The sequence below is a fragment of the Macrobrachium nipponense genome, chromosome 6 (assembly GCF_015104395.2).
Source record: "Macrobrachium nipponense isolate FS-2020 chromosome 6, ASM1510439v2, whole genome shotgun sequence".
Classification (NCBI taxonomy): domain Eukaryota; kingdom Metazoa; phylum Arthropoda; class Malacostraca; order Decapoda; family Palaemonidae; genus Macrobrachium; species Macrobrachium nipponense.
Window position 1 is genome coordinate 9,021,806 of NC_061108.1, and position 14,270 is coordinate 9,036,075.

Sequence of the window (14,270 nt, forward strand, 5' to 3'; positions counted from 1 at the left end):
AGACAAAAAATGTAGACGTAAAATACGTCCAGTCGGCGTTTAAGGGTTAATGGTCTTCAAATGTCCCAGATACAATACCAAAATATTATGTCTAACCGACAGAACAAGTGGTAGCAGCACCACTATGTGCCACCCAGTGGAAGGTTAATAGGAAAAAGTTCACTTCGTGTTATGGAAAATTAAATTTCTATATACTTACTAGATAGATGTACAATTGATATAAAAAGTGGCTACCAGTGATTCAATATTTCAAATTTTTCCTGGTTCATGCAAATTTATAAAATATTTTTGTAAATAAAAATAATGCGTATTATTTAGAAATTAATTGTCTGCATACAACAACAACAAAAAAAAAATAAATAAAGAAAACAGTTAGCAAGAATGCCTGCTGTGCTACAATGCTATTTATAGCATGTTGGCTTTACAAATTTATTTACACTAGGAAGTGAATTAAATTTGATAAAATTCTTGTGATTTCTTTTGATTTATGAAAATTTGGCTATAAAGACAAGCACTGGGGCACTTTTAGCTTTTCAGCACTTTAAATAGCAAAGAGAGAGAGTCACAATGGTAGGACAGCAAGAATAAACAAAGAATGCATGAATGGAGGAAAAGTAAGTCTAAGAAGTGGGTGTAGCCTGGAACCGAAGGAATTCTGCAAACAACCTTTCATGATGATTAAAGTGTACCATGTAAGGTGCATTAATGGTACAAAAACCCTACAAGGAAGTTTGCAGTGATATATCCAGTCACTCTTGACATTTTTTTCACATGACAGTTTATTACAGAAAGAACATAAACGGTGTCAGTTTCAGAGGGTATTTTCTTCACAAGACAAAAACTGAAACAAGCCTTCCTTTTAACATGTCTGCAAACCGGTCAATTCACTCTAACTCTTTATACTTCACATATCTTTTGGAGTTTCAAAAATATTAACCCTATTTTTATAAGAAGCAAATGTGTAAGCAGATACTACATAAGTGTTTTGGTAATTCCTAAGGAATGTATTAGTCTAATAACTGAGATTATACAGCTTTTATTGGCTATTTGGGCATTTAATGGCATTTTCAAATCAAAATATTTACTAATTGACATCGTGCTAATTAGTAACTGACTGACATCAGTAAGCAACTGACAATGATATTATCATGATTGCCAAAGTCTTTGTGAAAATACAAACTACAGTCAAGATTGAAAGAGAAAAGTATGGCTAATAACAAAAATTAAAAAGAAAAGCAATGTCTTCTGCACAAGTTAAAGGGTGCCCTTATGATACAGAAGTAATTGTTGGTGATTTAATTAAAAGTAATACCCTGGACCACACAATTTTTAAAAATTAATTCTACCGGTGTTCCAACTTGGTGCTAGTATTATCCTAATGTTAAGACCCAAGGTTTGTTTCATATATGAACAAATATGGAATTAATCAAATTGGTTCAAGTAGAAGATTCCATGTGCTAAATATTTTTAAGTCATGTTGTTATCAATAACAAGAGCAAGAGTTAGGAATACTTACTCTCTCCAGAGCTGACCATTGTATCGATAATGATTTGAGCACCATTGTAAAAGTCACCAAACTGAGCCTCCCATATGCATAGAGTATTAGGGCTTTCAATTGAATACCCATATTCAAAACCAAGTATGGCTTCCTCTGACAAAATGCTATTTGCCACTTCTAAATGAGCAGTTTGTTTCTCGCTCATGTGATTCAGTGGAATATACATTTCATCATCAGACTGGTTGATGAACATACAGTGACGCTGAGAAAATGTTCCACGTCCAACATCTTGACCACTGATGCGAACGTCGTACCCTGAAAGAAGAAAATTTTCATTACTGTTGCATTTCACTAAAAAATGTGAACAGCTATTCGTACCATTTCAATTATAAAAAATGTGAACAGTTATTCGTACCATTTCAATAAGTATCTCAGTCAAAACAACAAGTCCCTAAGATTAAGACAGGCTACTATGCCTAAAGCCATCAAGCAAATTACTTGAAAAAATAAACAAAAATAGCAAGTCAATATTACAACATCAGCAGAAAAAATAACATTGCAAAACTCAAAACAAGAACAGACTACCATATCTGATGTCTTATTGGAACCATCGGCATGTAAGATTTTTATAGCCATTCAAGCAAAGTAATATTAACCCTTTCAGTTAGCTGGGCAATTGCAAGCTGTGTGTCACATGGTCTGAGCTACGATAAGCAATATTTTATTGTGTATGATTTCTGGAAGGTTACTATGGTACTAGAATAGAATATAAAATTGAGGCCAAGGGCCAAGTGCTGAAACAGAAATGAACAGTAAGGAAGTTTGAAAAAAGTGTAACAGGAGGAAAACCTTGCAGTCGCATTATGAATCAACAGTTAGAAGGTGGAAAGTCAGATGGAAGAAAGAGAATACAAACAGAGGTACAGTAAAATGAATGGCAGAGGTTGCAGCTAGAGGTCACAGGGATGCTGCAAAGACCCTTATGTAATGTGGTGCACTGATAAACTGCTCCCCCTATGGAGGTTACTACGGTACCCCATGTGGGACCCCTTTCTTTAGCATAATACTGGCACTTAACTGTTGTATGTCCAAAAGCAAAATGAATAACAAAAGGTAAAAATAAAGAATTGAAATAACCAAATGTGAAGTATTATTGTATTCAAAATTATGCAAAGGGTTGTGAAGTCTAAAGTGTATTCCAAAGCCAGCCCTGACTAACCTAGGCTGGTCTAGCATAGATTTACTGAATCCAGGAAAATGTACATTTTGCTATTCAAGTATGGTATTATTATCTTACTGGATATCTATTTGTATTCACAAGCTTTAGATTAAAAAAAAAACTTCTTTTGGCTGCTAAATTTTTCTAATATCGAATACACTGCTCATCTACATGAATAGTTATATCTTTTTACAAGCTTTATATGGGAAATAAATTTCTAAATATATACCCATAAGACTACATAAGGTAAGTATGGTGATTACATGTCATATTGGTATTTTGTTTGCTGCCCACAACAATGTATTTTTAACTACTGTAAAGTAATTCTTGGTTAAAAAAGAATTACATATACATAAAGGTACGACACTTTTCTTACTAGAGCCATTAACATAAAAAAACAAAAATATGATTAACAAATAAGAACATTGCATCTGCAAGAAACATGCAGGAGATGATCTGAAACAAATGAATTTATCAGCACAAATAACATCATCATCTTTGAATTTCTGATTGACTTGACTAAATATTGTAGTATATTTCAAGGTTCAGTGTATTAAAAGGTCATTCATCGTGTATACAAGCAAATAAAACAGTTAAAAAAAGATATTGAAAATATTCTGATCTTTGTAAAGCTAGCAATTTATTACATCATTATCTTAGACCATCCAAATATAGTTTTTCCAATAATACCTTTGAAACACCAGTACTCAAAATAATAATAAGTAAAAATTATATTTCTGTAAGTAATAAATCAGTAATAAGTAAAAATTATGTTTCTGTAAATAATTAATCAAATCTAATCAACCAGATATCTCTCAAATTACCTCTAACACCTAAAATTTTTGAAAGGAGTCTTATAAACATTTAAATATAGTAAGTCCATAATTCTTTGCAGTCTCTTCATACCACTTACATGATTACAATGCATCTAGAGATCCTGTGATTAAAACAAAGTTCTTTAACAATGGAAGCTGGGACCAATAAAATTGAGTCATTTTACTTATATATCAAACTTAAATCACTCCCATCAGTTGCAGAAGCTTAAGTAAAAAAAAAAGTATAGATGGCAAATAAAATACACTGCCACTTTTTCATTAAATATGTAGCCACAAGCAAATATGATATTCTACAAAATACAAAACTTTCACACTGCTCCTTATTTAAATTAAATGGAGAGCTAATGCAGAGATACATAGAATAAAATTCACATTATGTAATCTTTTCTGATATACAAACATACTATATAAAAAGCCACAATTCTGCACTTACATGCCAACAGATTTTTGTCCTGCACAGCACTGTACCAAGAATACAATTACCTGTTTTAGCACGCAAGAGTTGCTTTTTCATACTACTACGATTACAAAAGGAAAAGCCAATCCTTCACTACGGTTTCAATCACTCATAGCCCAAGAACTTGCATCGTATTTATGAGATTATCTTACAGCCCTTAGAGGAGAAAGCACTTATAACCACTTGTTCATTCTCATTCCCTCTGACAAGCCACATGATCAACACAAATACACTCAACAAAAAATTGCTGAGCGCTCATGTCTGCTGAAGAACAGCTTTGATTACAAAAACTTCCTTCAATTCATTCCTGCAAATGAACATGATACTGTACTTAAGGTGAATGGCTAAACATACATTTTAAATCATTTTCATGTTGCATAAATACAAACTTCTTACTTTACTTATGCTTAATGCAGGGTAATGAGCCATTTAGCTGATTGATGACTGAACTCAATACTAGACAACAGAATTCTTTGATCATTTTTACAAGTGAACATAACCCAAATGGTAAAAGCACCTCCTATCTTATTACTTCTATAATCTCCATTTGAGGCCTCAGTGACTAAAAATAATTAATGGATGGATACTAATCAAAGTGGCTGCATAAATAATAATCCCCCAAGGAAATTAATAGGCTTTTATTGCCTTTAGTTTTATTTATACACAAAACTAATTTTACTTATCAGGAACTGTTAATTAGTTAAGTGACATAATGATTCACCACACTTTCAAGTTAGTTAAAAAAAATTTAATCAATTTGAGCCTACATCTTTTGGAAAATTTGTTTATTTCACTAATGACAGAAGCTCTTCAGGTTACATCATAGAAAAGGAGACCCATAATAACGGTAATGTGGACCTGTAACTTTCAACACCTGTTACCTTACTTCCAAATTATCAATGTCTCCTTGAAAAAGTTCACCAGAGTCTGGTTGTAGAATAAGAGATATAATTGTGAGAGTAGTTCCTAGCTCACTTAACATAACTGAAAAACCATAAAAATTGAATGCATACCTATAACATTACATAAGATCTACATTACTAACATACCACATCTATACCTATTTAGCTCAATTTGTTGCAACACATAAGATATATATGTAGATTTTTCAAATTTATTGTACTATTTACATACAAGCAACCTTATCAAACTAAGAAGCAGCATTCCATAAATTGAAAATAGTAAATGCTAATTAGCAATTCCCAAATATATTGGATTACTTTTAACAATAAATAAAATATCTGAATTTAAAGTGATGATGACAAACTCTACACCAGCATTGAATCAATTAACAATTTACTTGTTTATTTTTTATCCACATATCAGTCTATTTTTATTTGTGACATTTTTAACAAAAGGCATTCTGTTCTTTATGAAGCTTGCTTAGCTGTTTGGTGGACCTTTTGGTAATTATAAGGAAATGACATATTAATGCCTATGGTTTCCTGATATATTCTCCTTAAAGTAAATAGTATTTATTTTCATGTTCATTTCTCTTTATTTATTTGTTATTTCCTTCTATTTCCTCTTTTATACTAAATGGACCTTCTACTTTGTAGAAGCTTGCTTTGCAAGTTAATTGACTATTATGTTTGTTTAACATGAATATTTACTCATGCTGAATAACTAATAATAACAAAACAATGTTTATACCTTAAGAGATATACAGCACAGGAAGTATATTCAGAGAAAGCAGCAAGACTAGCAACCACCTATATGAAGTGGATAGTGACTACCAGTATAAGGATAGAGACCAAAACTAAATGAAGAATTTAAATGTGGGGACTGATTAAGAGACTGGAGGAGATATTGAAGGGGTAACCAAAATATTAAGTTACAATTCATGTAAGATTCATGGTTGAAATGAAAACGTTATAGCTAGATGTGGTGTCCACTAACTGAGAAATATAAAAGTATTTCAGCAAGCATATCAACACAGCAAAGAATAGAGGGAACAGTAAAACTTACTCAAGTCAAACTGCGTCTTTTCAGATGATCTGATCCAATAAACAAAAGGTAAGGTTAGAGAAGATATTAACAAATATACAATTCACAAACTAGGTAGCACTCAACAACACCAAATTGACAAAAATTTACCAAATATACACAACCATCCTAGGATGATTTTATGATACACATAAGCTAATTATAAGTATGTAATGGGTCTATGTTAAAACAAATAAAATTTATAATATAGATACAGGGAAAAAAAGCAAGATGGCAAACTACACTTTTTAATAAACAATACTTTCCTGCTTAAATTTACTGTTATACCATCAGCTAATTATGTATATGAAATGCACAGGTCATAAAAACAGCTTTACTACTGTTTGTGCATGTCATTGCAATTGAACAAAACGTAAGGAAAATATATGGACGAATGGGCAAAAGTGTTTTATTCTCGACTCAGAACTAGTTTAGTGATACTTCCCATGGAATTACACCTGCTTTTGGGCTAGATGTAGTTAAACCATCCTCTAATACTCTCCTGATGTTACCTAATGCTACTTGATATTAAAATACTTATGATTACTGTATTCTTAACTTCAAATGATAAACTTTGCAAGGCAATTTTTGACATCACAAACTCCAAGACTTGAATGAGAAATTGGAAACCTAAGTAGAAAGAAACAAAAGGAAATGGATGAAAAGCAAAATCATGTAAAAAGAATGGATATGAGGCCCAAAAGGACAGAGCTACAAACCTCTCCTACTATCTACAGTGTTCACTGAGAAGTTAGCAGTGACTTCCTACAAGAAAGATAAGTTACAAAAGGCATAAACCAACACTTTTTTGTTTTTTTTGTTGCAAAATGACTAATTTTTACAAAAATCAAAAACCAACCTTCATGTATTAAAGAAGCCATTGCCAAGGCTTCTGCAGTTGCCCAGTCTAGACTAACACCTTCCGATAACTTCTTCAAGCGGGCTTCAATGTGTGTTTTCTTTAGGTGGGGATGAACTGCCTGCAAATACCAAGAAAATTTAAGTTTACTTTAATGAGCAGTTTTTTCGAAAATTTTAAAAAATAATATTGGTGAGTATGTCGCAGTGTCGTGTCAAAAAGTTCTGACATTAAAGGAAATTTTAAACCGCAAATGAAATTAGAAGTTAAAGTTTGCTTTCATACAAATATTTAAATAGCTGACTCTCCATCACTGTATTCTAAAACCCATATAAATAATTATTTAATATGGCAAACATTTTTTTAAAATTAAATATTTTACAGTAAACAAAAAGTTTTACATATTTTGGTTACAATTACTATTAGTAACAGAATGAGCCACAAATAAGATACTTTAATCACATTTAACTTTGTATTAAACTGAACGTTCAACTGCCCACATGGAGTTAAGGTAATGAGCTGAGGAACATTTTCAGATCAGCTCTCTACATGAATTTGGATGTTTATTTCCCTGCTACAGGAAGATAAACCAGAAAAAACATTACGTCTATATTAGAAAATATGTTAATATAAAGCTCATCAGATAAGCAGTTATGTAATACTACGTGCAGTACTCACAAAATCGGTGGGGACGCTGACAGACTTAGCACCCAAATATTTCAAAAGAGACATGTCTACTCCAGTGTCCCAAACTTCAACAGCAGATGGAGCCTGAACAAATCCGGACCACTGCTTTTCAAAATGAGGTACCTGAAATGTACAAAAAAATAAATCCTTAGAAATATCAAAAAGCTGTCTGACAGGAAAAATAATAAAAGGAAAAATATAGATAAATCACATCCCTCTGGATACCATGCATAAAATAGCAAAGGCATACATCATCCAATTTCAAGACAGATTAAGCACAAAAAGTAAATTTAAAGCCAGTGCCAGATATACAGTACGTATATGAATTATAAAGTTCCTAGTAAACAATCACAATTATTATTAGACTAGCAGCTGTACCCGTCCTTCGGATGTGTTATCGAACACATTCACTTCTAAATGACCTGGACGTACATCTTTCACCAGCCAATGCTACTGTGTCAGTCAGGTGCCAACGGCAGGTGCATACAAGTTGCAAGCCCCCTTAAACGGCCCTTGATAAAACTCAGCTTATAGTTAAACTCTCATATTGATGTTAAATGCATTTGTAGTCATTTATCTTAATTCATGGAACCAAATTTGAATGCAGTAAGCCCATCTTTGACCCTTTGGGTCCATAATTTGCAAAGGGGGCTGCAACTCTCTACTATCAAGGTCATAGTAATTAAACTACGAACCCCTTCTCCACTGGTCAGTAAGTTGAAAGTGCATAGGCCTCCTGCTCCCTGATATTGTGGAAAACCCTCAGGCCCCCTTTCCCAGGGGAGGGGGTTTGCCCTCCTTACTACTGAGGGTGCCTTCTGGCCCTCATATTGTGTGGAGCCTATTTGTACTTGTAGAAACACTTCTACATAGATGTCAACTCTGAGTTGTAAAAAATTAAGGGCATAAAGAGGTAATATGACCCCCTTAGAAACGGCCCCAAATTTTGGGTTTTGAATAAAACCTTCCCGGGGAGTGAGGAGAGAGTATTATAAAAATTTGGTAGCTCTACCTGTCGACTCCAAAGTTGTAAAAAATGAAGGGGTATGGTAAAGAGAGGTTATGGCCCACTTAGAAACAGCCCTCAAATCTTGGTTTTTGAATAAAACCTCCCTGGGGAAAGTGGGTCTATGGTAAAAGCTTGGTAGCCCTAGCTGTCAACTCAGAAAGTTGTAAAAAAATGAGGAGATATGAAAAAGAGGGGTTATGACCCGCTGAGAAATGGCCCTTGAATTTTGGATTTTGACCAAAACCTTCCTGGGGGAGTGGAGTATGGTGAAAAATTTGTAGCCCTAGCTTTGATAGTCTGGGCGTGCATAGCAAATAAACAAAACATACAGACAGAAAATGCTTTTCAAATATAGTATAGACAAACTACCGTTTAGATATTTAACAATATTATTCAGATTATGTTATGACATTGTGCAAATCTCCTAATTCCTCTCTGCAATATTTTTTTCAAGTAATATTCTGTTAAAGTAATGCTTGATAGCTCAATCCAAGAGAGATAATAAAAATTTAATAGGACTAGAAGTCACTCATAAAAAACCATATGAAGTCTGTAACATTTGATATCCAATTCTAAATAAGGTAACTCAAAACTACTCATGACATGACAGTGAATGTCAGAAATCAATTTGCAAGAGTTGTTAAGCAAAAAGTGAAATGTAAGACTATTTAGAAAAGCAAATCACCATGAGATTAGTACAGACTGAAGAGAAGGTACTGCTAGCTGTTCGTTAGTCATATACAATGAGCTCTACAGACTGCTATCTCAAAATTATTTAAAATTTATACTAGCCCAGTATTAGTGAGAATAACCTTACATAAACTGTAATTATAAATGCTTTCTTTCAAGATCTGGAAAATCACTATCAAATAAACTCAATAGACAATATTGATGAAAATATAAAACATGAATAAATTTACATACTTTGGGGACATAGGAGTTCACCAACTTGAACTGATCGGTCAAATATGCATTATGATTAGCAGTAATTTTTTTCACCTCCTCTGCAGAGAGCAACCCTCTTGACACTAAATTATCTGCATAAGTATCTGGAACACTCCTGTTTAGAGACAAGTAGAAGGGCTAGTCATAATAATGAAAGGGAAATAAGGTAACATATTTATTTTACAACAAAGCTCTCATGGAAAACAAAAACATTCAAAGCCATATTTTATACATAACTAATGTATAAAGGATGACAACTGTGAAGACAGCCACACTTCAATAACCACTTCAGAGTTTTGCAGAAAATCCTTATCAGAATGTCAACCCACTTCACATACACTATTAGCATTAATCTTGAAATTTCACGTCGATATTAAAACTAACTCAGTTCTAAAACTTTTGCTACACAATTAGCTCAACGATTCCTAGTTCTCCCTTTCCTACTACTACTTTAATTTTTCACATAAGATGTCTCTTTTCATTATCTATCATCACTCTCCTCCTTTCTAAAATGTCATCGTTCTCCTCCTTTCTAATCAGTAACATACTTTTAACAAAAACTTCATGTTCCTACCTATCTAACCCTTTTATCCCTGCTTACTTCACATACTACAAAGCTTTCAAATAGCTTCCTCCCTTTTAGCCTTTTTGACAACTGAATTTCAATAAAAACCTATAAATGATAAATTTCAACTTTTGTCACCCTTGTTACTATTTTAAAACAAAAACACTGAAGAGCTACCATTCTCCAGTTCATGGTTTCCCTCACTTTACCAAGGTCTATGAAATATTCTTCCCAAAACATATTAAGGTCATCCATTTCTATTCTTCAATTAGTCATACTGACTGACATCCATTAACTTCTATCTCACTTGCTGTACCATTCACTTTCATTTTTCCCATTACAAATGAGGCATCCCCTGCCAGAAGGGCATAACCTAGAAATAGGAGTTTTTGAGTAGATGCAGTTTAAAGTTGCATATAATTGTACAGAACAGCATAACCCAGAAATAAGTTTGAGTAATTGCATGTAGATTGGCTGTCGTGTGTCTGTGTACCGAGCCAGCTCTCTCAATGGGTCAATCATACGCCCTTCTGGGTCCCCACAAAAGATCTAACCCTATAGTTTGAAACATGTTGGAATACCTGATTTCAAGCCTTCATATCACCAACAGAAAGCCACTTTCTGCCAGAAAGCTTCCATCACATGGTTAATAAGGGTCTCTGATGCCTGTATCCACCACCAACTAAACTACGCCAAATTTTGGCAGGTGATGCCTCAAATACCTACAGGCACTTTCAGAAGTCTATACAATTTATATTAGCTATCACCACATGTTAATAAGGGTCTCTGATGCCTGTATCCACCACTAACTAAACTACACCAAATTTTGGCAGGTGATGCCTCAAATACCTACAGGCACTTTCAGAAGTCTATACAATTTATATTAGCTATCACCAACAATTGTTATGACATCTTCAAACATCACTTATTCCACATTCCAGTTAATCCCACCATTTAATCTCACCAATTTCAACCTAAATCTCCTCATTTGGTATTTAACATTCACTTCTCAACATTATCGTTGTACATGCACTAATGCACTTACCAAACCTTTATTTCAGGGCTACTTATAAACCTACTACACCAGCATGATTTCCTCATACCAACCAAGCTTCTCAGTACATTCTATTTTACTGAGTATATTTCTATCTCTATTACAACTTTGTAAGTCACTATCCCATCATAGTCCACAATACTGTTGCACCTAAACTCCAGTGATTAACTACAGTGTAGCATATATTAGATATTTTTAAGAATCTTACAGGTAACAGAAATTCCACATAGTTCCTAACCAACATTAACCTGTACTTTAAACTTAACATTGAATTTTAGAAATATCTATACATGTACCACATCAAAAATGGTATAAGAACAAAATGGGCCTAATGATAAACGCATTCATTGCTTCTTTCGCTCAAGTTTGAACCCTTCCTTCTTACTTACTTCCAAGTCAAATACCAATAAATATTTGACTACAATTTTCCCACTATTTATCATGAACATCAAGTTCTATTGATTTACTAATATTGAATTATCAACAAACTTCATCTCAGTAACAAATGATCTGAAACACTGACAAAAAGAAATACAAACTAACCTTCGTGCATCAATATTTGCATACATAGAAGGATTGGTAAATCGTGGATTATCAAGTTCATTGTGACCCCAGCGTCTCCAGCACACCAAGTCCACAAACACATCACGCCGGAATTTCCTCTGATACCTCAAAGCTAGACGTGTAGCTTTTACAAACTGCCTAGAAAGCATTCAAGTTCCATATTAACCTTTGCTTACAAAAAGTAAAAACAAAAAATTCTGTTTCACAGATACACATACAATACTACTAATGCTGTAAAGGATAAAGGTTATACTAGCTTATTTATGGAGAATATAAATAATTATCATTTTATCTCCAATATATTCTAAAGTATAATAAAATGTTAATTGATTAGAAAACAATTTAAGTACTCTGATACCTACAATAGACAGTGTAGTGACATCCGTTCATTAACTGTAGTCTCTTCAATAATGACATCCATTCATTAACTGTATAGTCTCTTCAAAAGTGTAAAATGGATTTTTTTATATAAAGTCTACTACATAAGCATACACCAATGGAAGGATTACTATTCCAAGGAGAAAAATGTACCAGTAGCTTACCTCTGGTTGATCACCGTTTACGTGGATGACAGGCATACCACACATTTTTGCCACATCAGTACAATAAACTGTCGACCTTGAGCGTTCTCCAGGAGTAGTGTACCCAACCTAGGAATAATATTAAAGGAAAAAGTATAGTTGTTAGTGCACAAAAAATACTATAGCTAAGGATAATGGCATATATGTATCACATGCTCCTCCTCCAATAATACCGAGACTTTAGTTAAGAATAGCGATTCTTGTCATAAAACAACCACTCAGGAAGAACAATGAGATCCATAGTCATGTGACACAGATAAAGGTGCCTCAAAGATTTACTACTCCATCTGAGGAGACACCTTCAAAACAAAATAAGAATTAATAAATCACCTGTGGGTGTAATATATGAAGGATAATTGAATATCTTACCTAACAAGAGATTAAAATACTCACCTTTCATAATTGCACCATGCTCCAAAGACTAGGAGACACTTTTAACAAAAATCTTTATCCATGATTAACTACACTAAGTATGAAGATAAATATTTTCATTATTTCATTTCCAGTGAATGTCTAAGAGTTATTACATACCCACTACTACTGCAATGTGGAATATTGCAAGCATTCTCTAACAATTAGATAATTCTGAGTTTCTTACAATTTGCCCCACTACAGGGAGTGGGTGCTTTTTAGTTCCTAAAAGAGGACATATATTCAGGAACTACAGTATCTTCAAATCTGTAATTATAATAGGTTGCTGAATTTTTTTCATTTAACTGCCTTAGGTATAGAATATTAATTACTACTTTTGACACTAAACTTATGTCTCAGTTTTCAATTCCAGGGCTACATTATCTGTCTATTTGCAAGTTATATATCTTGAATTTTAAATCAGTCTTCCCTTTTTTTTCAATATAGAGTATCTGGTTGGAGTTGTCACACCATGCAGTTTGGAAGATGCCTTCCATCATTAGCTTAAAGCTATGAAAGAAAAACATGGCTGTGAAACCAGGTATCAAGTAATATGATGCAGGATACATAGGGGTGAGGGGAGAGGATATTTAAAACTAGCCTTATGTTGCATCTAATTTCTTTAATTGCCTTTCTGAGTTATTATTGTAGGCATTAACAGTTTAATAAGACTACAGAATTTAAATATTATGAATGCTGTATATCCTCCGAGTACAGCATTATAATTTTTAGTTTTTGGGAATACGTAACTATCTATGTAACAGTGGCCAAAGTCCCGTGAAATGTATCTCGTGTAACCCCTGAACTAATAATTTATTTGTAATTAAGAGATCAATCATTCCGCATCAGTGACGATGAAGGATTAGAGAAAAGACGGAAGATTGGGGAAAAATAAATAAAAAGAAACTTAAAAGCCCCTTTCAGTAATGGAAACAAGCAAGTTGCAGCATAAAACTGTCCAAGCACAATGGTATGATTTAGATGTGTGAAAACTGGACATCTAGCAAGCCTTTGAAAACAATGTTGAAATTCATATCCAACCCACCTGATTATTAATAGATATATGTAAAGAACCACCTATGGAGTAATGTGGAACATTAGACATTGCTAAAGTTTCTTGAATGACACCTTGACCAGCTAAAGCTGCATCTCCATGAACCTGAAATATGAAAAAAATTAAAATCAAGCAATTTTACTTGACCATGGAGACCATAAACATTAACTAAACAAGACTTCAAATTCTTGTACAAATATAGTAAACTTTCCAATGAAAGCTTGGAGGATTTGCATAATCTACGAAAATAATGAAATCAATAATAGGAACAATAACATTTTCAAACGTTCTAATATTTCTCCACATCACTAACCTGTATGCAGACAACTTTATCCGATAGTTGAGGCAATTTTTCATTGTGACTACTCTTATTCAAACTTCTTTCACGTGCACGAGCTTTACCACAACCTACAGGATTAACAGCTTCAAGATGTGATGGATTTGGTAGCATTGTAACATGCAACTTTTTTTCTCCAAACTCCAAATCAACAGAATTTACTGTAAAGAATAAAACATTCAAATAAACAAAAACTAAATATAGTGCA

The 14,270-nt window shown here is 33.3% G+C and overlaps 1 protein-coding gene across 1 annotated transcript in view; it reads right to left on the reverse strand.

Annotated features, from left to right (window-relative positions):
• LOC135216365 (2-oxoadipate dehydrogenase complex component E1-like) overlaps positions 1–14,270 on the reverse strand; it is a 146,440-nt gene that overhangs the window by 47,169 nt on the left and 85,001 nt on the right. The window contains exons 6-13 of the mRNA XM_064251617.1: positions 14,039–14,223; positions 13,717–13,830; positions 12,222–12,329; positions 11,659–11,813; positions 9,476–9,611; positions 7,534–7,665; positions 6,856–6,976; positions 1,517–1,813 (exon numbers count right to left, since the gene is read on the reverse strand). Of these exons, the coding sequence (XP_064107687.1) occupies positions 1,517–1,813; positions 6,856–6,976; positions 7,534–7,665; positions 9,476–9,611; positions 11,659–11,813; positions 12,222–12,329; positions 13,717–13,830; positions 14,039–14,223 (1,248 nt within the window). The remainder of the gene's footprint in view (positions 1–1,516; positions 1,814–6,855; positions 6,977–7,533; positions 7,666–9,475; positions 9,612–11,658; positions 11,814–12,221; positions 12,330–13,716; positions 13,831–14,038; positions 14,224–14,270) is intronic.